At 44.4% G+C, this 25,299-nt stretch overlaps 1 protein-coding gene across 1 annotated transcript in view; it reads right to left on the minus strand.

Annotated features, from left to right (window-relative positions):
- WBP1L (WW domain binding protein 1 like) overlaps positions 1–23,060 on the minus strand; it is a 72,818-nt gene extending 49,758 nt beyond the window's left edge. The window contains exon 1 of the mRNA XM_066355963.1: positions 22,865–23,060. Coding sequence (XP_066212060.1) covers positions 22,865–22,954 — 90 coding nt within the window. The 5' untranslated portion in view covers positions 22,955–23,060. The remainder of the gene's footprint in view (positions 1–22,864) is intronic.
- Positions 23,061–25,299: the final 2,239 nt, after the last annotated feature.

Genomic DNA, 25,299 nt, shown 5'->3' on the forward strand with positions numbered 1-25,299 from the left:
AACTCAACAAAAAATTAGGTATCAGTTCTGCCAGACCGGTGCAAACGGGCTGAATCCCACCACTGCGCTTTAGAATCTAAGAGGCAAGATGATCAGTAACAATTCCTGCTAGTCTGAAAAAAATGAGAGATTTTTTTTTAAAGACGGAATTTGAGAGTTACGCCATTTTCTCGAATCCCTGATTGGTCTTCTAGAGAAGGCGGCGGCCAACGTCACCAAGTTCCCAGGATGCCCATTGGGGGACAAGGCAGGACTGCCAGCGCGCCAGTGTTGGCGCGAGAATTCGAACGGCCGCCGGCATTCCAATCGGCAGCGCGGCATTGCCGCTTGGCCGCGATACAAGGGTATGCGGCTGGACGGCCGGCTCAAGCTCGTGAGTTCACCGGATACCGCCGTCGTCACCCTGGAGGCTCACTCCTGTTGCCTCTGTCCTCAGACAGGATTGACCATGGAGAAACTTGGAAGCATCATAGGTGAGAAAGGGTGGGTGAGCACTGTAGGGCAGGCGTGGTGTGGAGCCTTGGCACCTGCCCAGTGCGCGGGCGGGGCAAGGGGCATCCTGCACAGCCTGGATCGCATGCGGAAGCGGGCGGGCGCCAGTCGGCTCTCCCTGTTGCCCTAAGTGCTCACTCACTCTCCTACTCTTCATCCCTATATCTCCGCCTTTTCTTAAGCAATTACCTTTTCTAAAAATTTTTATTTACTGATTTGAAAGAGAGAGGAAGGGAAAGAGAAACATCGATTTGTTGTTCTACTTATTTCGATTGGTTGATTCTTGTATGTGTCTGGGCCCCCGCGGAGGGCGGCAGGGATGGGAATTGAATTTGCAAACCTGGCAATCCCCGATATTCTAACAAACTGAGCTACCTGGCCAGGGCTGCAAAATTAAATTCAATGACGAATTCATCAATTTAAAAAAAAAAGCGCAACACTAAACCAAGACTGCGCAGGATTATGTTGTCAAATGCTGCAGTTTAACAACTGTTTATGGCCCCAAGGAGTGTGAGACATCTTTCTACTGATCAGCCCCTTTCATCTCAGTTGAGAAAATCCCCAAAGACAGTAATGCTCTGTAGTCTTTTTTTTAAAGATTTTATTTATTTATTTTAGAGAAGGGAGAGAGAGAGAGAGAGAGAGAGAGAAGGGGGAGGAGCAGGAAGCATCAACTCTCTGTGCCTTCACCAGGCAAGCCCAGGGTTTCGAACTGGCGACATCAGCATTCCAGGTCAACGCTTTATCCACTGCGCCACCACAGGTCAGGCAATGCTCTGTATTCTAATTAATTTATTATTTAAGAAGACATACTGCAACAGTAAATACATCCACAGCCATTGGCATTCATTCTTTCACTGCAGTAGATTTAAGAATCTTTTGGCAACATTTTTCTATGCAGTTTATATATTTATAACTTTTTAATTCTGGGATGGAGATGGGAAAAGATAATTATTTGTTCAGCACTGACAGTCAGCCAGACTCTGTGCTCGGAACTCCATTTAACATCTCACAATGCCATAACTCCCCTCCACTGCTCCCCCACGAGGCAGGTACTACTGCCCCTATTGTTCAGTTGCAGAAATTGAGGCATGTGGAGACCTTGACCAAAGTCACAGAGCTAAAGAGCAAGGATTTTAGTGAAGTCTCTTGCTCTCAAGACTCTTTTCTTTACAATAATACAAGAGTCAGGATATTAGATCAGAAGTCACTTATTAAGACAAAAATCAGAATTGAGGGTCAGTTAAACTTTGTCTCTGGTTAGTGCACTAGAACCCTGTTTACGGGACTGCCACTTAGACTGGATCTGACAGTGATGTCCTGCAGTGTGGAGTCAGGGTCCCTGGGCTCCAGGACTCCCCATTCTGAGCCACTTTGTAGCCAGAGTTCTGTGAGGTGAACGGCTGGGAAAGCCTGAAAGTCCCCATCTGTTCCCAGTACACAGTTGGTCCCCATACAAGGAGCAAGCTGGAGTGGAAAATCTTACCCTGCCTGGATCTCAGTAACCTGGTGACCTGTTCCCACACACTGGTCACCTGGCCGGCTGAGGCTGAAGGAGGCTGGGGTAGAGAGAGGGCTGTGGGATTCTAACACTGAAGTCAAGAATTCTGAAGAAAGCGAATTTTATTAGAACAGGGCAATAACTGCCCTGTTCTTCTGGGGTTAAAGATCATTCCTCTCCAGACCTAAGGCCACTGTATTTCCAGTAGCAGTGAATAGAGACTCCTAGGCAGACATAGGATATCTAAGAGACCTTTTTATTTTCTCTGGTTGGGCACAGGCACTTAAATGCCTGAGAGCTCTGACAAAAAAACCAGATGTGAATGTTAATTCAAACCCCAAAGCAAGGTGAGCACTGCAGTAAAAGTCAAACCGAGTATCTTCACGTCATGAATGTAGGGCTGGGCATCAGTAAAAAAAATCCTAAGTAATTATGTTGGGGAAGGCCATGGGAAGAATTCCAAACTCAGAACAAAGATTCTCAGTACTTTGCCACGTAGAAATTCTTGCCAGAAGCCAAGAACACTAGCTTATCTATGTCCTGGGGCTGGACAAAGGCAGGCATGTAGCAAGCCTGCTGAGGCAAGAAAACAACTGTTCCTGGTTTCTGAGCAGGACAAGGAGCTCTACAAGTCACAGGGCTAATTTCTTCTACACAGTCTCCATAAAAACCTGTAGATGCTTTCCTACTATTGAGTCTTTCCAGAAAGAAGGCTGAGCATACAGCTCTCACCTGCAGTGTAATCATCAGATGATCTATTTCAGAGAGGGAGGACCCTAACGTATGTTTATATCTGACATTTAACAGATGGAAAACATGAGCTTCAGTGAAGTTAGGTAACTCATTCAAGGACACACACCTAGTAGGCAGTGGAACCAGCATTCCAGCTAGGTCTGTCTGGCTCCAAAATGTCTTGAACATTATAGAGACAAAGTATTTTGATATTATGATTGTCATTTCCTCCTCTTTTGTGACCTGATAGTCACAGTCACATCCAGCCATTCACAATACACCATGGGAATGAGAAGGAGGGACTGCTGGACGAATTAGTCTTGCCCTGGAGGATTTATTTATTTAATTATCTATTAACGGGAACAGACAGCAGACACAGAAACAAACACAGGCACTTCGTAATAAATATTGGGAAGGAGTAAAGACAGTAAGTCCGAGAAGAGCTTGAACAAGGGAGGCTTTTGAGAGAATGGCCAATGTGTATTAAAATAACGTGGAGGGTTTGGGTGGAAAGGCAAGCACACTAGGCATGGCCAAAACCATGGAAACAAGGGCACACTGGGCATCCGAAAGAGGTAGAAGATGAAGCAAAGGTTGGCCAGAGGTAGACTACAGAGGCCCTAAACACGTGTGTCTTTACTGAATACCTTTGACATTTTTTCTTTCTAATGATGATAGTAGCGCCACAAATATCAAGGACAGGAATTTCTAGTTTACTAAGTATCTTAGGCTCTCTTTTTGCTTGTTTAATTATATTTACTACTAAAATATGATACATGGCTGGTCCGATGGTAGTGGGTTATCAGAACTTATTAACTTAGTGTCACTAAAATATGATAGATCTTGGAGCTGATTTTGTTCCATTCTAGGGGGTGGGACAGGCAGAGGGACACCCATGTCAAGGATACAGTTTCAGACTTAGAGAAATGAAAGTAGCAGAAGCTGAAACCAGTTTACACAGCTTCCTAAGGTTTCTGCCTCAGGCTTTTCTGCCCACTAACAAGAAAATCCTTCTGTGCTAACAACCAATCACTCCACAATATTTATTACCTTCATGGACAGATATTTGCTGCTCTCTCCAGAAGAGTCTCCGAAACTCCCCAATGACAGTGGGCTGTCACTGATGGTTAATGGGCTGTTGCTGGATCTGCAAATTTAGTTTTATCAAGTATAACAGCAGCCTTGTTCGCTTTCAAACCAAAATGCAAGGTTCATTTTTCCTGCCCTAGAAGCAGTTCAACCTCAACCAAACTGCAAGTAACCAAGAATTACATAAAAATTAGCCACAGTTCAGGGCTATCCCCAGACACATTTTGTGCCCCCTGATGAACTGTTCTTTAAACTAAAGATCGGAATAAAAAGAAAAGGAGGGATGTGGGTCACACAAACTACATGATACTCAGATATAACTTGGAAAGAGAAGTCCATTAGGAAAATTAGTCTTCTGCGTCTCCACTAAATCTGATTTTACCTTTCACTTTTATTTAAACTTTAGGCGAAACAGAGAGACGTGGTCCACATTAGGTGGGAATGGGAATGCGACAGTAGTAGGCACACAGAAAGGACTAACACTGAAAGTCATTTTATTAAGGGCACTTCCACTCTGAGTCCCTGGAAGCCGCTCCCAGCCCTCTCGGTTTAAGGTTGTAAGAGCAATCTCACATTTTCCAGAGAGAGGTGATCTTGGTGTGCTTTTATAGAAAAATCCACTCACGCTTTTCTGTGCTCATAAACTCAGCAAAGTTATTTATTCCTAGGCGTACCTCCTACAGTTCAAGCAATTTAAGGGCAAGATGCGTAACTTTCACTTGTGTCTCTCACAATACTTAAGCAATGCCCTGCACAAAATAATCCCTCAAGAAAAGATTGTTACATGGATGAGCAGACTTCATGACTAAATAGAAGGTTATAAAAATGAAGCTAATATGGCTGAATCCCCAAACATCAGCGTGGCGACATTTTCCTGGCCAGAGCAACCTGATAAACAGAAAGAGATAAGGACAGCACCTGAATATGCCTCCAAGCTCATAAGGTTTGACGCAGGAACTGGAAAACCCTCTGGGGATCTCATTATCTACATGTCTCTAATTTCTCAGCTGAGGGATTTAAGGTACTTAAGCCACCTCCAAAGCTAAAGGCCCTTCCTCAAGGTAGAGCTGGAACATGATCTAAATCGCCAACATTTGTTTTTCGATTATGGCGAAGGCAATGAAGCTGCTCCTGGTTTTGTCTTCCATTCCCCAGGTAACTCCATTAGCAACACAGGGAAGCTGCCTGTTCTGTATAAAGGATTGTGAAACTTAGTAAGATTTAGTTAAAAGCAAAGCTCTCAGCACCATGCCTTCCCTCATTTCCTGGATCTTATGTAAATCAAACATTACCTCCTCCCTCCTTAGGCTATGTGGTAAACAAATCTAATCCAGCTCTGAGATTTCATGTTCAAAGACACCAGAAGAAAACATTCCGTTGATCCTTCCCGTAAATTGTAGCAAGTGGGGAAATTCCTGGAACACACCCCCAAGTGAAATGATGACTAACGGGGTGAAACTGGAGAGGGGTATCATACAAGATGAAGGGAATACTGGCCCTTTCGTCATTTAATGTTCAACCACAGGCCACACCTGAACCCTGTACTCACTCCCTCCCAGGATATAGTGTGTGAGGCAACACAGGGTGACAGCAGTAAGTAAACCTACTTTAAAAACACCTTGACCTGGGGTCTAAATCATGAAATCACTAGGGCAAAGAAGTGCGCAGAAAGATGCTACTATATAGGTGTAAGGCTTAGGAGGAAAAATCTAGAAGTGACTTTGGGAAAATATCCCCGTCACAGAAAGAAGGAAAGTCAGCTCAGGCCACCGTTCCTCCCTGAAGAAAATTAGCAGGTGCTATTATGTTTGCACTTAATCCATTGTTTCAGTCTTTCAGTTTGCTCAAGATGCATATACTGGGCAAGGTATGCTCAATATGCAGACAAGGCCATGCTAACAAGTGAGAAATACAATGAATCATCATCCTTGCAGAGACCTCAAGGTTCATATATACCATTTTCACATCCATTTTAGTTGTTCCTTACATCTGCTGGTGACAGAGTTATTTACCATCTCCACCTGCAAGACTGAAGGTCTGAAAATGTTAGAGGAGTAAAATCTAGTGTTTCTACTGAAGGGACAGAGATCTTCCCAGGGAACCCGGGAACAGCCCAGGGGGAGATTTACCTTTCAATTTTCTCGACCAGCCGTGCAACCACCTATCTCATGACCCTGGGCCAATTACTTTATTACTCTAAGCATTCATTACTTCTATCAGCATTGCCCAGAGGCCCCCCGAGGCAGTCATTTCTGCAATAACAGGCCCCTGTAGTCAAAGACTGCTACTGTCCCTTTTGGACATTCAGGATGCAGGCCCTCTCACTCTCCCGTTAAGCCTCTGAAGAGTCCCAGAGTTAAGAAGCCTGTTCAACCCTGAATCTGCTACATTTTGAATAGCACAGACTCTTTGTTACTGAACTTTCTTGCTTTCAGAGCATCATCTCTACAGTGGCTTTGAGCCTCCATATCCTGCATTCCATTTCTCCCTCACCAGCATTGTTAATCTGCTATGAAACCACCAATAGAGGTTGGGCCCAGTCAGCCAGGCACGGGACAGAGGCACACAGCCTACGCCCCTGGAGTCTCCTTTTCCCAAGTTTCTCTGAACATCTGTGCAATCTCAGATAAGGGGATGATTTTCCTCACAAATTCTCCCTACACTAGAAATTGAGGGCACAAGCGATAAATTAATCTTTCATTTTATATACGGGGCAGAAATTGGAAATGGGTGTGTCCAACATAATGACAAAGTTTTGAGGGAGTGAAAAAGGTCTGCCATGATTAAAACCCCACCACTAGACCTGTTTAAGTTTTAAAAAAAGAGAGAGAGAGAGAGAGAAGCCTGTCATTGGAGAAGCACTTTTTGGGGGGGAGGGGGGAGCACTTTTGAAGGGTATTGTTGGGAGTGACACTTAAGTAGTGGAATAGTCAGCGTTAATTACTTATGAAAACTGGAGAACCGTCATAGCTAGTTGAATTTCCTAATAGTATTTTTACCTTTTTACCCCAGGATCTAACTTTAAATCTCCCATGCAAGATCCTTTAACATTAAGGAATTATTGTCCATTGTTTAGGGTATGATATGGTAGGATGGTTATTTTAGGGAAAAGAATCCATTTATTTCTTAGAGATTGAAATGGAACTATTTATGATTCAAATAATTTCACTACGGATGAATGGAAATGAAAGTGGATAGAGATAAAACAGGACTGGCCATGTGGCCTGACCTGAGGTGGTACAGTGGATAAAGTGTCAACCTGGTACACTGAGGTTGCTGGTTCAAACCCCTGGGCTTGCCTGGTCAAGGCACATATGGTGGTTGATGCTCCCTGCTCCTCCCCCCCTTCTCTCTCTATCCTCTAAAATGAATTTTTTTTTAATTTTTTTTAAAAAGCCTGACCAGGCGGTGACGCAGTGAATAGAGCATCGGACTGGGATGCGGAGGACCCAGGTTCGAGACCCCAAGGTCGCCAGCTTGAGCACGGGCTCACCTCATTTGAGCACAGTTCACCAGCTTGAGCCCAAGCTCGCTAGCTCGAGCAAGGGGTCACTCCGAGGGGTCACTTGGTCTGCTGTAGCCCCCCCCCCGGCCAAGGCTCATATGAGAAATCAATCAATGAACAACTAAGGAACCACAACATAGAATTGATGTTTCTCATCTCTCTCCCTTCCTGCCTGTCCCTATCTGTCCCTCTCTCTCTCTCTGTCTCTGCCACACACACACACAAAAAAAAAAAATGTAAAAAAAAAAAAAAAAAAGGCCTGACCTGTGGTGGCGCAGTGGATAAAGCGTCGACCTGGAAATGCTGAGGTCGCCGGTTCGAAACCCTGGGCTTGCCTGGTCAAGGCACATATGGGAGTTGATGCTTCCAGCTCCTCTCCCCTGTTTCTCTCTCTCCTCTCTAAAATGAATAAATGTGCCATGGTCAAGGCACATATGAGAAAGCAATCAATGAACAACTAAGGAGGCACAACAAAGAATTGATGCTTCTCATCTCTCCCTTTCTGCCTGTCTGTCCGTCTCTCTGACTCCTCTCTCTGTCAAAAAAGAAAAAGAAAAAAAAGTTAAACATAGAGTGATCATACGACCTAGCAATCTACTTCTAGGTATATACCCAAGAGAATGAAAACTATGTCCACATAAAAACTTGTATACCAATTTTCCTTAGAAGCATTATTCATAATAGCCCCAAAATGAAAACGTCCAAATATCCATCAACTGATGAATAGATAAATAACATGGGTTATACCCATACAATGGAATATTAATCAGCCATAAAAAGAAATGAAGGCCCTGACTGGTTGGCTTAGTGGATAGAGCATCAGCCTGGCATGTGGATGTCCCGGGTTTGATCCCTGATCAAGACACAGGTGAGAAGCTACCATCTGCTTCTCTTCCCTTCCTTCTTCCCCTTCTCTTTCTTCCCCTCTTGCAGCCAGTGGCTCATTGGTTCAAGTGCTGGCCCTGGGCGCTGAGGATAGCTCAGTTGGTCTAAGCCAGGGGTCTCCAAACTTTTTACACAGGGGGCCGGCCAGTTCACTGTCCCTCAGACCGTTGGAGGGCCGGACTATAAAAAAAACTATGAAGAAATCCCTATGCACACTGCACATATCTTATTTTAAAGTAAAAAAACAAAACGGGAACAAATACAAAATTTAAAATAAAGAACAAGTAAATTTAAATCAACAAACTGACCAGTATTTCAACGGGAACTATGGGCCTGCTTTTGGCTAATGAGATGGTCAATGTCCGGTTCCATATTTGTCACTGCTAGCTGTAACAAGTGATATGATGCACTTCCTGAGCTGTGACGTGTGTGTCCCGCGTCACCGGAAGTAGTACTGTACGTGAGCGACGCTGCGCTTTGTGGCGCTGCCACATATAGAGCTCCTCTCACTGACCACCAATGAAAGAGGTGCTCCCTCCAGAAGTGCGGTGGGTGCGGATAAATGGCCTCAGGGGGCTGCATGCAACCCACGGGCCATAGTTTGGGGACCCCTGGTCTAAGCAGTGGCCTCAAGCACTGAGGATAGCTCGGTTGATTCAAGCATTGGCCCTAGATGGGGATTGCTGGGTGGATCCTGGTTGTGGTGCATATGGGAATCTGTTTCTCTATCTCCTCTCTTCTCACTTAAAAAATTTTTATTTACTGATTTTTAGAGAGAGAGGAAGGGAGAGACAGAAAAAAAGAAACATCAATTTTACTGTTCCACTTATTCATGCCATCACTGGTCAATTCTTGTATGTGCCCTTGAACCCGCAACCTCAGCATGTCATGATGACGCTTTAACCCACTGAGTCACCCAACCAGGATCAATACAGCATTTCTCTTTAGGGTGATAAAAATGTTCTGAAACCAGATAGTGGTGGTAGTGATCCAAACTCGTCAATATATTAAGACCACTGAATTGTTCGCTCTAAAAGGATGATTTTTATGGTATCTGAATTAAGCTGTTATTACAAAAACAAAAACCTAAAAATCAGCCTCAGAAACCATCTTCACCTCAGAACAGGAAGTACCAAATGGAGGCTGGGGTCAGGTGTCAAGAGGCCCCAAAGAATACCTCACCTCAGTACAGTACATGGTGTTCTGAGAAAAGACAGATCTGCATGTGGTCTAGCACTGTGGTCAGGAACGATGGCAACCACAACTCCCACACTCAAGACAACAGCACACTTCCTTGCTGGTGGTAACCCCTCAGTCTTTTCTCTACTCAAGAGAGCACAATGATGTGCAAATCAGATTAACAGTATATGTTCTAATTTACCTGCCCTAAGAATAATTCTGTACTTTATAATTGGAAAACAGTTACTGGAAAAACACTTCTCATCTGATTGCCAAGTCTGATGATATGGAAAGTGATGTGTATGCCTTCTGGACTAGGAGTTAACCAAATATATAAATATTTTTAAAATTCCTATTATTATTATTATAATCTAGCTCAACTGCAGAAAGAAACAAATACAACATTTACCAGACAAAAACTTGGACACAATGTATGTTCATCTATAAAGGAATGGTAAAATAAATCATAGTCTAAAGCAGTAACATATAGGCATTTAAAAACCATCAGAGATATAATGCAGCATGGAAGTCTACAACATATTAAGGTTTAAAAAAGTGAATGTTGTGCCTGACCAGGCGGTGGCGCAGTGGATAGAGCATCCGATTGGGATGCGGAGGACCCAGGTTCGAAACCCCGAGGTCGCCAGCTTGAGCGAGGGCTCATTTGGATTGAGCAAAAAAGCTCACTAGCTTGGACCCAAGGTCGCTGACCCAAGGCCCACGGTCAAGGCATATGTGAGAAAGCAATCAATGAACAACTAAGGTGTCGCAACGAAAAACTAATGATTGATGCTTCTCATCTCTCTCCGTTCCTGTCTGTCTGTCCCTATCTATCCCTCTCTCTGACTCTCTCTCTGTCACTATAAAAAAAAAGAAAAAAAAAGTGAATGTTGTAAAATACTGCATATAGCCCTGGCTGGATGGCTCACTTGGTTGGAGCATTGTCCTGCAATGCAGAGGTGGCTGGTTCAGTCCTTGGCCAAGGCACATACAGAAACAGATTGATGCTTCTGTCTCCCCCTTACCCCCTTTCCTCTCTCTGGATTCAATAAAAATAAAAGATAAAAAATAGAAAAAGATAAAGACAAAAAAAGGCAACAGAGAACATTAAAAAAAGTACTGCATATAAATTATTCCATTTTTTTAAATGAAAGAAAATAAAGAACCCTACACATACCACCAATTTTACATTTATATATAGTAGTTATATATATGTATGTATATACAATGGCACCTTGAGATACGAACAGACCAACATACAAATTTTTTAAGATACAAGCTGCGACTCAGTCTGTATTTTTGTTTGAGATCTGAGTGAAATTCCGAAATATGAGTCGTGATTCAGGAAGTTGCCACTAGTTGGTGCGTTGGCGCATGGGTCCAATATCGACAGTTTGATATATGAGTTGACTGACTTACGAGCTTGGTTACAGAACAAATTAAATTCGTATCTCAAGGTACCACTGTATACATATGTATATATAAGGTCTACCTGAAAGTTCTGTCCGTTTCTATCACAACAAGTTTTGATATGTAAGCACATGTTTATTTGACGCATGTGTGCCTCTCTATTTTTATCACTTAATGTATACATACTGACGTAGCAAATTAACTAAAACAAAGTTGATTCACGTTAGTCTTATGTGTGAAGCGATAGTGTACCCATGGCTACTGATAAAGTTCATTTACGCCACTGTAATTTTTACGAATTTCAACAAGGAAGAAATGCTACAGAAGCATGTAGAAATTTATTGAAAGTGTTTGGTGAAGGTACAGTTTCTGATAGGACATGCAGAAGATGGTTCGAAACAGGTGATTTCGACCTTTCTGATAAGCCACGTTCTGGGCGACCATCTTTGATCGATGACGATGTTGTTAAGACCATGTTGGAGCAAGATCCTTTTCTGACAACATCGGAGATCGCAGAAAGGCTTAATTCAGCTCAGCAAACCATTTCGGACCATATTCCGAAGATAGGATTGGTGTGAAAATATTCAAGATGGGTGCCACATGAATTAAGGCAGAAGAATTTGTATTTTGTTTTATTCCAAAAACGGACAGAACTTTCCAGTAGACCTTATATATATACACATATGTACATGTATATACATGTACATATCAATAATGTATATATGAATTTTATTATTGCAGGATAGGGCATAATTAGGTTTATAGCTGCAATACGAATAAATAATACAGCCCTGGTCAGTGTCACAATGAATAGAGTGTTGTCCTGGAGCACCGATGTTGCAGGCTTGAGCCCAGGGTCACCGGCTTAATCCCAAAGGCACTGATTAGAGCCCCAGTCAGGGCACATATGAGAAGCAATCAATGGCACAACTATATGGAACAATGAGTTGGTGCTTTTCTTTCTCTCTCAAAAAATTAATATAATTAATAAATAAGACAAGAATAAACTGTGCTTCGTGTACTCATAACTGTAAACCTACTTTTTGCTCTACTCTGTATATCTATAAATAGGCAGCATAAGCAGAAAAACCACCAAAAAATACACTCCAGACCACAGACTTTCACTTTTTACTCTAAGCATTGCTGTATTTCTGTGTTATTTACCATTGTTACAAGCATGCGTCATTTTGTCTAATTAAAAACTGATGTGGTCTGACCAGGCAGTGGCGCAGTAGATAGAGCGTTGGACTGGGATGCGGAGGACCCAGGTTCGAGACCCCGAGGTCGCCAGCTTGAGCACAGGCTCATCTGGTTTGAGCAAAGCTCATCAGCTTGGACCCAAGGTCGCTGGCTTGACCAAGGGGTTACTCGGTCTGCTGAAGGCCCATGGTCAAGGCACATATGAGAAAGCAATCAATGAACAACTAAGGTGTTGCAACGAAAAACTAATGATTGATGCTTCTCATCTCTCTCCGTTCCTGTCTGTCTGTCCCTATCTATCCCTCTCTCTGACTCTGTCTCTGTAAAAAAATAAAAATAAATAAAATAAAAAAACTGATGTGAACAGGTAAAAGATACCTTAAAGCTCAAATAAGAGCAGCAATGCCCTGGCCAGGTAGATCAGCTGGTTAGAGCATCATCCTAATATGCCAAGGTTATGGGTTTACTCCCTAATCAGAGCACATACAAGAATCAACCAATGAATGTATAAATAAGTGGAATAAAAAATCAATTTCTCTCTCTCTCCCTCTGCTCTGCTAAAATCAATAAATAAATGAAAAGTTAAAAAAAAATAAAAGGAGCAGCAGCAATGGAAATAGTGAACCTAGGTGGACCTTGTGCCAAGTCAGATTGGTGCCAGTTTTCTTCCTTCCCCAGCCCCTGCAAGTATAGCAAGAGGATCTGCATATTTAAAGACAAAAGTCTCAACAAAAAAAAAAGTACACAGGATGAACTTCTCATACTATTCCAGTCCTAAAGAGCTACAGTGCTCCAACATCCCAGTATAAAAAGCCAAATATTAACTCTCTCACCTAAATAAACCACTAGGAGGGATAATGTGATCTGATTGATAAGCAGAGCTATAGTGTTTTTTGTTTTTTTAAATGAGAGGAGGGGAGATAGTTAGACAGAATCCAGCATGTGCCCGAACCAGGATCCACCAGGCAACCCCCATCTTGGGCTGATGCTCAAATCAACTGAGCTATTTTTAACACCTGAGACTGATGCACTCACACCAATGGAGCTATCCTCAGCGTCCCGGGCCAACGCTCGAACCAGTGGAGCCACTGGCTACAGGAGGAGAAGAGGGAGAGAAGGGGGAGAGGGTGGGGGAAAAAGCAGATGGTCACTTCTCTTATGTGCCCTGACCAGGAATTGAACCTGGGACATCCATATGCCAGGCCAACGCTCTATCCAGTCAGCCAACCAGCCAGGACCCAGAGCTGTGGTTTCTTTTGTTGTTTCTATGTTAGGTTGGTCTTTAATACAACTGGAGTGAAACTGCTAAAGTTAGGTGAGGAAGGTAACTTAGGAAATAGCAAACGCAAAAGCATGTAGAATTTTTAAAAATATGAGTATTTTCTCCAAGAATGGATGCCTCTGATCTGCAGGAATGTGTAATAAAACTGTTACAACATAAGATCTGTCTTGCTTGATATTTAAAAATGAAAACAGACATGTTTTTATAACTTCACTCTAGGTCCCACCCTTCCCAGCCACAAATATTCTTGCAACCTCTTATGTTCACTTTTACCTCTTCCAAAACAAATTTAAATTAAATTCTTTAAAACACCTAAGATTGTGAATCAAAAGTTAGCTGTGGCCTGACCTGTGGTGGCGCAGTGGATAAAGCGTCAACCTGGAAATGCTGAGGTCGCTGGTTTGAAACCCTGGGCTTGCCTGGTCAAGGTATATATGGGAGTTGATGCTTCCAGCTCCTCCCCCCTTCTCTCTCTCTGTCTTTCCCTCTCCTCTCTAAAATGAATAAATAAAAAAACCCAAAAAACTAAGAAAAAAAATTAAAAAAAAAAAAGTTAGCTATGGCCCTCTGAGGGTGATGATAGCACCAGGAACAGTAGATTCATACACAGCTCATCTGTTTTCCCACAGAAGCAAGTATGGAAAAAAGAAAACCAAAAGTAAATAAATCAAGGCTCTGGGAATGTAGCTGAGTGAGAGCATTGCAGAAACCCAGTCCATGCAAGACTGGCGATCTACAAGTCTGGGAGAATGACCTACTTTAATTCCCACACTGGGAAAGCCCAGAATTGTATCAACAAGCCACAGAATTCAATAGGATGAGATATGTTTCCTCTCTCCTTATTTCCCAGATTGCAATGTTCTGGATTTATTTGTATTTCTTTGTAGTTTCCACAGTTTTCAGCCAGACTTTGCTCCACCTAGTGGAAATACAAAGGATGATCCAAAACGGAGGTGCCCACAGCCAGACATCAGCCTGTCTGTTGTATGCCACTGAGTAGACAAGTCACCACAACCAGTGTACTGTCACTACTCCCTGTCACTCATTGGCTTCTCTTACTGTTTCTTAAGTTATAGTGGGATTGGTGACATTGGTAATGTGCACAACACAGGTTGTAGGATAATAAATAAACCCATATCATGTACCACTTGGGTGGGTCCTAATGGCCCCTCAAGCATTAGTCCTAACAGTTTAAGGCAGAAGAGAAAAGAGGCCCTCCTTGGGCATATGGTGAGGCTGAGAACACCTAATAGTTTCTTCAGGCTGAGCATGTGTGAGAACAAACGAACAGCCGTGAGGTCAAAAAATAAGAGTGAAGCCAAGACTTGGAATGGAGAGAGGAAAAAGTTCTAAGAACATGACTCAGTTCAGATTGGTTATGGGACCATGAAGGACACTGAGAAAGAAACTGGCCATCAGCTTCACTGGGGCGAAAACAAACATGTTCTTCAAATAAAACCACAAAGGCAGACCAAGGCAAGGGAAAAGAAAGTTCAAGACTGGGTGACTAAGGGCTCACCTGCTTACTAAACCACATACTAAAAAAATGTGCTTGTTTTCAAATTGTTTTTGATGTTGGCCCTGAGGCAGATTACTGTCAGTTGAGGCCCCAGGCGCAGAAGAAAATATTGGGCCCCTTAAAAAAAAGAAAGACAGGGAAGATCAAAATATATGTTAACCATATTTTTAAATAAATAAAAAATATGTACTTTTAATGTGAAGACTGCACATATGAAATCAAACTGGTGTCATTAGAAAAAAGTGTAAAGTTGGGGTTCTGCGAGGCCCTTCAGAAGTTGGGGCCCAGGGCGCACACCCGGAGTGCCCGCCGTTAAATTCGCCTCTGTTTTGGCCGACAAAGCAGGCTGACTGGTAACGTCAACAATTCTGAGAGTAAGCAAGATTCAGGATGTTAAAGCTTTAAACCAGGGGTCAGGAACTATGGCTTGCCAGCCAGATGTGGTTCTTTGATGGCTGCATCTGGCTCGCAAATCTTTAATAAAAAAAATGTTAAAAATATAAAACATTCTCATGTATTACAATCCATTCATTTCCTACCGCTCATGTTCATGGTTGCGGGTGGCTGGAGCCAATCACAGCTGTCCTTGGAACAACACTAAATTTTTATTGGATAATGTGTAATGTACATGGGTTGTTGTATGGCTTTCATGGAATTATATTTTAAAATATGTGGCGTTCATGGCCTCTTGGTCAAAAAGGTTCCCGAACCCTGCTTTAAACTGTCCCACCTAAATCTTGCTGTGAGAGGATATTTCGTACACTTCAAATGCTATGCTCTCTCTTCACAGGAAGGCTGACTTGAAACCCTGGGATAAGGAGCAGGATCTGATAAGAAACCAGGGTTTCTCCTTCACACTGCTCACATTTGAGGCCAGACAATTCTTTGTTGGTGGTAGTCTACCCTGCACATTGTAGGATGTTTAATAGCATCCTTGGTATTCACTCACTAGATGCCAGGGACACTCCCAAGTTGTAACAAACCAGAAAACAAATATGTCTCCAGACACTGACAAGTGTCCTCTGGAAGGTGCAAAACTGTCCCCACTTGAGAACCACTACTCTAAACACCTAAGTTCTCCATGAAAACTTACCTACATATAGCTAAAGCTCACAGGGACAAACCTACGCTCAGTGGTAGAACGGAATCAAGTAAATCACTTTCAAACTGCGGTTCCCAAACTTAGTTTGGAAGGTAACACTTATCAACCACAAGGTACTCTGAGGACCACCAATAATAGTAGTGACAATTATTCTATTTAATAACCATTAAATATATTCCAAGAGCCTTACATATATTATATCTTTTTTCTTCACAACAAACCAATTAGGTTTATTACTTTTATTTATTTATCATTCCCATTTTATAGGTAGAGAAACTAAAGCACAGAGGTTAAGTAATTTGCTCAAGAATAGTAAAAATTGCCTGACCAGGTGGTAGCGCAGTGGATAGAGCGTCAGACTGGGATGTGGAAGACCCAGGTTCGAGACCCTGAGGTCGCCAGCTTGAGTGTGGGCTCATCTGGTTTGAGCAAAAATTCACCAGCTTGGACCCAAGGTCGCTGGCTCAAGCAAGGGGTTACTCAGTCTGCTGAAGGTCCACGGTCAAGGCACATATGAGAAAGCAATCAATGAACAACTAAGGTGTTGCAATGCGCAATGAAAATCTAATGATTGATGCTTCTCATTTGTCCATTCCTGTCTGTCTGTCCCTGTCTATCCCTCACTCTGACTCTCTCTCTGTCTCTGTAAAAAAAAAAAAAAAAAAAAGAATAGTAAGAATCAAGTTTGGAACTCAGGGGGTCTGCCCCCAGAGCTCATGACCTCACCACTATGTTAGACTATACTCCATCCCCCCACTGGAAAGCTGCTTGACCTACATTGTCTCATATATAGTTAGTACCACCTGTAGCTATTTCATTTAAGTTAATTAAAATTAAATATCATGCCACCTTGGAAAACAGTCTGGCAGTTCCTCAAAAGATTACATATAGCATATAGTTACTGTATGACCCAGCAATTCCACTGTTAGGTACATACATACATACCTAAGAGAAATGAAAATACATGTCTACACAAAAACATGTACATGATTGTTCATAGCAACTTTATTCATAATAACCCAGAGGTGGAAACAGCTCAAAGGCTGTCATTTGATGGACAAATAAAATGTAGTATATTTATACAACTACTAATCAGCCATAAAAAGGAGCAAAATATTGATACATGCAATGATATACTGGCCAACATTGATAAAACTTAAATACATTATGCTAAGTGAAAGAAGCCAGTCATACAGGACCACATATTACATGACTCCATTTATATAGAAAGTCCAGAAGAGGCCCTGGCCGATTGGCTCAGTGGTAGAGCGTCGGCCTGGCGTGCGGGGGACCCGGGTTCGATTCCCGGCCAGGGCACATAGGAGAAGCGCCCATTTGCTTCTCCACCCCCCCCTCCTTCCTCTCTGTCTCTCTCTTCCCCTCCCGCAGCCAAGGCTTCATTGGAGCAAAGATGGCCCGGGCGCTGGGGTTGGCTCCTTGGCCTCTGCCCCAGGTGCTAGAGTGGCTCTTCTCTCGGCAGAGAGAAAAAAAAAAAAAAAAAAAGTCCAGAAGAGGCAAATTCATAGAGAGAGAAAGATTAGTGGTGGTCAGGGACTTGGGGAAGAAGGGGTGAAATGGGGAAGGACTGCTAATTGCTACAGGGTTTCTTTCTTTTTTTTTTTGTATTTTTCTGAAGCTAGAAACTGGGAGAGACAGTCAGACAGACTCCCGCATGCGCCTGACCGGGATCCACCCGGCACGCCCACCAGGGGGCGATGCTCTGCCCACCAGGGGGCGATGCTCTGCCCCTCCGGGGGGTCGCTCTGCCAGGACCAGAGCCACTCTAGCGCCTGGGGCAGAGGCCAAGGAGCCATCCCCAGCGCCCGGGCCATCTTTGCTCCAATGGAGCCTCGGCTGCGGGAGGGGAAGAGAGAGACAGAGGAAGGAGAGGGGGAGGGGTGGAGAAGCAAATGGGCGCTTCTCCTGTGTGCCCTGGCCGGGAATCGAACTGAGACTTCACACGCCAGGCCGATGCTCTACCACTGAGCCAACCGGCCAGGGCCTGCTACAGGGTTTCTTTATGCGGTGATTGAACATGTTCTAAAATTAGATAGTAGTGATGGCCACACTACTCTGACTTACTAAAAAGACATTTTATGTACACTTTAAAAGGGTGAATCTTTTGGCATATTAATTATATCTCAAGAAAGTTGATACAAAAATTAATGGGCCCTGGCCAGTTGGCTCAGTGGTAGAGCGTTGGCCCAGCGTGTGAATGTCCCAGATTCGATTCCCAGTCAGGGTACACAGGAGAAGCACCCATCTGGTCAGGGCACATACAAGAGTCAACCAACGAATCAACAAATTGATGTTTCTCTCTTTCTCTCCTCTTCCTTTCTCTCTATAATATCAATAATTTTTCTTAAAAGGGCTTCCAGCCCTGGCCGTTGCTCAGCAGTAGAGCATCGGCCCAGCGTGTGGAAGTCCTGTGTTCAATTCCCAGCCAGGGCACATAGGAGAAGTGCCCATCTGCTTCTCCACCCTTCCCCCTCTCTTTTCTCTCTATCTCTCTCTTCCTGCAGCCAAGGCTACATTGGAGCAAAGTTGGCCCAGGCTTTGAGGATGGCCTCCACCTCAGGTGCTAGAATGGCTCTGGTTGCAACAGAGCAATGCCCCAGATGGGCAGAGCATCGCCCCCTAGTGGGCATGCCGGGTGGATCCTGGTCAAGTGCATGTGGGAGTCTGTCTCTCTGCCTCTATGCTTCTCACTTCAGAAAAATACAAAGAAGGGGGGGGAGGCTTCTGGACTGAAAACTGGGGCAATGAAGGTAAGTAATGGTGGGGATGGGGGCTAATGGGTATACTATTGAGGGATGGGGAAAAAATAGGAGCTAGAGCCCCCATCCAACTCAAAGTTTTAAGCATGGCAGAGGAAAAACAATGACTGCATCTGTAGAGATTTGTGCCCAGGCCATTGGCTGAGTCACTTTATGGAAAAAGACTTTTTTACTAAATCTATATTTTAAATTATATACTCAAGTTTTTCTGGGTAAGCCTAACCAAAAATAGAAAAAAAAGTAACTCTGTGTATCTCAATCATAATTTAACTGGAAAACACAAATGCCAAGGCCTTACTATTTGGAGATCTTACTGCATTTTTACTCTTTATAGATTCAAGGACTCATATCTTGAGTTGCAGTGACCTATAGGACAGTTAAGTCTAATTCCTAATCACAGAAGTGAGCTACGCTAATGAACTTTCCTGGGCCAGGCTGGCAAAGAAATGGCTGTTCCAGTGCAGAGCTATTAAGAGAAAGCAAGCCACCTAATATCATGTATTTTTAATATTAAATGCATATAAAAAAGGCCCTAGCCAGGTAGCTCAGTTGGTTAGAGCACTGTCCCGACATACCAACACTGGGGTTCAATACCTGGTCAGGGCACATATAAGAATCAACCAAGGCCCGGCCCTGGCCGGTTGGCTCAGTGGTAGAGTGTCGGCCTGGCGTGCGGGGGACCCGGGTTCGATTCCCGGCCAGGGCACATAGGAGAAGCGCCCATTTGCTTCTCCCCCCCCCTCCTTCCTCTCTGTCTCTCTCTTCCCCTCCCGCAGCCAAGGCTCCATTGGAGCAAAGATGGCCCGGGCGCTGGGGATGGCTCCTTGGCCTCTGCCCCAGGCGCTAGAGTGGCTCTGGTCACGGCAGAGCGACGCCCCGGAGGGGCAGAGCTTCGCCCCTGGTGGGTGTGCCGGGTGGATCCCGGTTGGACGCATGCGGGAGTCTGTCTGACTGTCTCTCCCCGTTTCCAGCTTCAGAAAAATACAAAAAAAAAAAAAAAAGAACCAACCGAGGCCCTGGCCAGTTGGCTCAGTGGTAGAGCGTTGGCCTGGCGTGCAGGAGTCCTGGGTTCAATTCCCAGCCAGGGCACACAGGAGAAGCGCCCATCTGCTTCTCCACCCCTCCCCCTCTCCTTCCTCTCTGTCTCTCTCTCTTCCCCTCCCGCAGCCAAAGCTCCATTGGAGCAAAGATGGCCCGGGCTCTAAGGATGGCTCTGTGGCCTCTGCCTCAGGCGCTAGAATGGCTCTGGATGTAACAGAGCGAAGCCCCAGAGGGGCAGAGCATCGCCCCCTGGTGGACATGCCGGGTGGATCCCAGTCGGGCGCATGCAGGAGTCTGACTGCCTCCCTGTTTCCAGCTTCGGAAAAATGAAACAACAACAACAAAAAGAATCAACCAATGACTGCATAAGTAAGTGGAGCAGTGAATCGGTATCCCTCTCTCTGTCTCTTTCTCTCTCGTCTTTCTCACTTTCTCTAAAAATCAATTAATAAAATAATTTTTTTTAATGCATATAAAAAAAGGTTGTACTTGACAGAGCCATTTCGGGGGTGTGGGGGGAATGCAATGAGGTACCCCTATTTCAACATGGAATGAGTTCAGAGAGTGTTCTCAATTCAGAGTTAGCTGAAAGTAACTTGTTGAAATAAGGACAGTGAGTACCTGAACTAGGTCCTATGCCAAAATGGTCTGATTTTTTTTTTTTTACTGATTTCTACAAGCTAAAAAAATCAACAAAAACCAAGCCAAAGACCAAATTGGCTAAATTGTGGCAGATTTTAGAGTTAATAATTATATAATAGCTTCTATTCCAAAGGTTAAAATTCAAAACACAAACCTCACTATAGCTATCTAGTATTCTCCAACAGAGAAACAGGGGTATTAGGTGGAGGTGGGAGTGTATAGGGGAGGGGTCAGGAAGAGGGAGAGTAGCATTACAAAAGCCTTCCCTTCTCTGCAGGAACTGTAGCCACATAATAGCTGCCAGTCAGTGCCAGCATCCATCCAAATGGAACAAAGTACAAAAGCCACCCTGTCCCCAAAATAAGTATTGGAAGTGCCAGAGAAATGATAAGAAAATGGCCTGTGCTCAACAAACTGCAGTTAGGACACGACATTGAAGATCCCCTCCCACATCTTCCAGCCACTTTCCAGGCTTGCGTGACATGGTCAGGAGCCTCCACTTGCCATCCTTCCTCCTGCTAAAGACATGGACGTTTCCCACTGTTGACTGGGAGGTCCACCACTGCTCTCCATCCTGGTGAAGCAGTCCACAGGCCCTGGGCACCCACCTCCAAAGACTCCAATGTTCCTAAATCAACCCTCTAGCAGTGTTATTTATTAGTTATAGATAACAGCCTCTAGAGATACAAAAACAGATAAGTGCAAAGGAAAAACAAGTTTGTTCTCTGTTGTTCTGTCAGTATTTGTACTTAATTTTACCAGTCCAAAGGGTTATAACTTTTTTAACAGACTAAAAAATTTATTTCTCCCGCTAGTTTGATTTTAACCCCAACAAAACCTAAAACAGAAGGGGTTCAGATTCAGACTTACAAAAAGGAATATACTGGCCCAGAAAATGAGCTCTATTCCTTTTATGTGTTATTTCTAATATACATAAATATATATATATTCTGAAGGGAAAAATACAGGACATTTCAACAGATAAATGAATAAACAAATTGTGCTACAGCCATACAATGGAGTATTATTCAGCCATTAAATAAGTAATAAATAAAGTCCCGTTTAATGCTACAACAAGGATGAACCTCAAAAATATTATGCTAAGGAAAAGAAGCCAGGCACAAAAGGTGACATTGTAGGGTTGCATTTATATGAAATATTCTGAATAGGCAAATCCATAGACAGCAGATTGGTGGTCGTCAGGGGCTGCGGGAAGGAGGGCACAGGGAGGAGTTGCTTAACCCTTAGGGGGGTTTCCTTTTCAGGTGATGAAAATGTTTTGAAACTAGATAGAGGTGATGGTTGCACAACATTGTGAATATACTAAATGCCACTGAACTTTTCACTTTAAAGTAGTTAAGTGTTTTAAATAGTTTGTATGTAAATTTCATCCTATTTAAAAATTTTAAGTAAAGGATACTAATGGGCAAAACAAAGAAACAAAAGTATGTGAATAGGCAGCCAATGAACTCCTAGAAAAAAGGTAAGTATTTTTGCTGGGGTTGTGCTTCTACTCTTGATCACAACGCAAAGTTCAAGTGCTAAGCTGTATGGGCTCTGCCATTGTGTGTGTGTTCTTCTGAAAGACAGGGAAGCGGAGAGAAAGTGAAGAAAATAGAATGGTAAAGCCTTGCCAAACACAAGGGAAGGAGGCGTGATTACCCCTAGTGCACCCCACCCAACTTGACACCAGGAGTTATCGCTCCCATTAGGTTTCGAAATGCCACCCGGAGCTGGAATCAACACAAGCCAGCTTCTCTGCTTGAATAAAAAGCAAGCCACCCAGCAAGAAAAGCTGGGGTGCTCCAAATGCTGCCCATATTGGCATCAGCACCATCGTTTGCTCAAAAGCCGTAGGCTGGCCCAGATCAGCGTCAGCTACGGTCTCTCCCAAGCCAGCCAATATAACAGTAAGAGCTTATTACAGCTCACGTGTGTCCTCCTCCTGAGGGGTCCCATCTACTTCATCCCACCTGCCTTCCAAGAGTCCTGACTCCAACCACTTAACTCCAACACGATTAAAAATGGTGCCCTGAGAACTTGACCCTGAAATAAATATCGTCTCCGCCGCTCCACCCTCTCAGACTAGCTCAGCAGCGCACGTAGCCCGACCCGCACAGATGTCCGCGCGGCACCGCTGCCTTGGAGGCTTGCTCCGCGGTAGGACACGAATGCACCCCACACGCCCCAGCTTGGCACCGCTATCCAGTAAGTCATTTCAGCCCACCTGACCTAACTGCCCTGCGTCTGAAAGGCCCCCCAGTCGTTTGATACCATGTCTCTGCCACCTCCGTGACACCAAAACAGGTGTCCCTCAGCTAAACACCGACGCCCCCTTAGATCCTGTCCACTCCACGCATGGGTGTCCCTCTCGGGACCCCTCAACTCTTGGCAAAGATACTCCTTCAGCCCCCTTCAGCTAGCAGCAAGGCCGTCTCCAGCCCCCTCCAGCCAGGCCTCGACGACCCCCAGGCCCCGAGCCTGGCCCGGACACCCCCTCCCCCTTACCTGCGGGGGTTCAGCCCTGGCTGACAGGGGGCTGGGCAGCGCCTGGAGGAGCAGGAGCGCCATGCCACCCAGAATCCTTCTCCTCTCCATCCCCCTCCTGCTCCTGCTCCTCCGCCACGGCGCCGCCACCACCCTCCTCCTCCTCCCTCTCCTCCTCTTTCCTCTTCTTCCTTCTTCCCTTCTTTTCTTGTTTCGCTCTCCCCTCCCGCTTCCGGCCCTGCTCCACCCCAGCCAAAACACCCTCCCAGATACTAGGGAGGTTCTCCAGTTCCAGCGCTTCATTGGCCTTTGCCCTTCGTCCATTGATCAAAATAGCTGTCTATCAAATTAAAGTTCCGCCCTACTTTGAGGTCCCGCCCCGTGAAGACGGAAAACCGGAGGGTTTGAGCCAATGAAAAGTAGGAGGAAGCTGGGACATCTTGAATGCTGCAAGGCGGAGTAAAAGTAGAGTGGTAGAAGTGGCTCCATTGAGAGGGCGGGGCCACCTGGAACGTGTAGTATTTAAAAGTTCAATTCGGATATAGCCATCTTGAGTGTGGCGGAAGTATTAGATTTCCAGAGTTGAGCAAAGGGGAAAGCTTTGGTGATTCTAAATGGTGTTGGCAAAAATAATAATTTTTTTTAGAAGGTTACTGGGCGCTGCTAAGGAATGAAACAACTACAATATAAAAAATCTTTTGGCCCTGGCCGGTTGGCTCAGTGGTTGAGTGTCGGCCTGGTGTGCGAGAGTCCCAGGTTCGATTCCCGGCCAGGGCACACAGGAGAAGCGCCCATCGGCTTCTCCACCCCTCCCCCTCTCCTTCCTCTCTGTGTCTCTCTTCTCCTCCCACAGCCAAGGCTCCATTGGAGCAAAGTTGGCCCCGGCGCTGAGGATGGCTCCATGGCCTCTGCCTCAGGCGCTAGAATGGCTCTGGTTGCAACAGAGCGACGCCCCACATGGTCAGAGCATCGCCCCCTGGTGGGCGTGCCGGGTGGATCCCGGTCGGCGCACGCAGGAGTCTGACTGCCTCCCCGTTTCCAGCTTCAGAAAAATACAACAAAAAAAAATCTTTTGAGGCCCTGGCCGGATAGCTAAGTTTGTTAGGGGGTCTTCCCAACTCTACGGTTGCAGGTTCCATCCCGGGTCGGTGCACAAACAAGAATCAAATAAATGCATAAATAAGGGAAACAACAAACCAATGTTTCTCTCTCTCTCGAGTCAATATTTTTAAGTTTCAATAAAAAAAATATTTTTTGTATCTTTTGTCTTGAAGCACAGCCCCAGTACTTGGGTCCCTTTCCTGGCCTCAAACTGCCCAAGCAGTAGCGTGGGTCCACTTGAATTCCCTAGGAGACAGAATCGTTACCAGAGATTTGTCATTTCAAGTTCCAGAGACAAAATTCTATTGACTCTAGCTCTGAGATCCACCCCAATTGCTTCAATCAATTTTCTTATCTTCTGCTTAAATAAAAATGGTCTCTTTTCACACACCACAGCTCTACCACACAAAAAAACAAACATTATTGCCTCATGGCTTTCCCTCTTAAAATACTTCTATTACCTACAGGATATATAGTCCAAACTTTTTTTTTTTTTTTTTTTTTTTTTACAGAAACAGAGAGAGGGATAGATAGGGACAGACAGACAGGAACGGAGAGAGATGAGAAGCATCAATCATTAGTTTTTTCCTTGCGACACCTTAGTTGTTCATTGATTGCTTTCTTATATGTGCCTTGACCGTGGGGCTACAGCAGACCGAGTGATCCTTGCTCGAGCCAGCGACCTTGGGCTCAAGTTGGTAAGCCTTGCTCAAACCAGATGAGCCTGCATTCAAGCTGGCGACTTCAAGGTCTTGAACCTGGGTCCTCCGCATCCCAGTCCGACGCTCTATCCACTGCGCTACCACCTGGTCAGGCAGTCCAAACTTCTTAATATGGTCCTGTGTCCTGGTTCCTACATACTTCTCCTTATCTCACTTGCCACCCACACATTGGGCTCACACTGAACAATTAAGAGATCCACAATGTGCTGTGCTATATACTACACTTAACTTCATTTTCACCTTACATAGACCGTTCCTTGTTTACAAACTCCTATTTCCCATCTCCTTGTTTCTTCTTATGGATTCATGTAACACTACCTCCACAGTGTATTTAATCTATACCTGCCTGGGTGACCCCTCCTACTAAATTTGCAGCTTTTTGTATGACACAAAAGTGAGAGACAGCAGATAGATTGACTGACAGGAAGGGAGAGAGATGAGAAGCATCAACTCATAATTACATCACTTTAGTTGTTCATTGATTGCTTCTCGTACCTGCCTTGACCCAGGGCCTGCCTCCAGCTACCACTGCACCATCATCTGGTCAGGCCTTACTCATTTTTTAAGAAATCCCTACAATATCTTGTGAACCCAACTATGAACTTAATCAATGATAGTAAAATCAAATGAAGA

Source organism: Saccopteryx leptura, chromosome 13, assembly GCF_036850995.1.
Source record: "Saccopteryx leptura isolate mSacLep1 chromosome 13, mSacLep1_pri_phased_curated, whole genome shotgun sequence".
Classification (NCBI taxonomy): domain Eukaryota; kingdom Metazoa; phylum Chordata; class Mammalia; order Chiroptera; family Emballonuridae; genus Saccopteryx; species Saccopteryx leptura.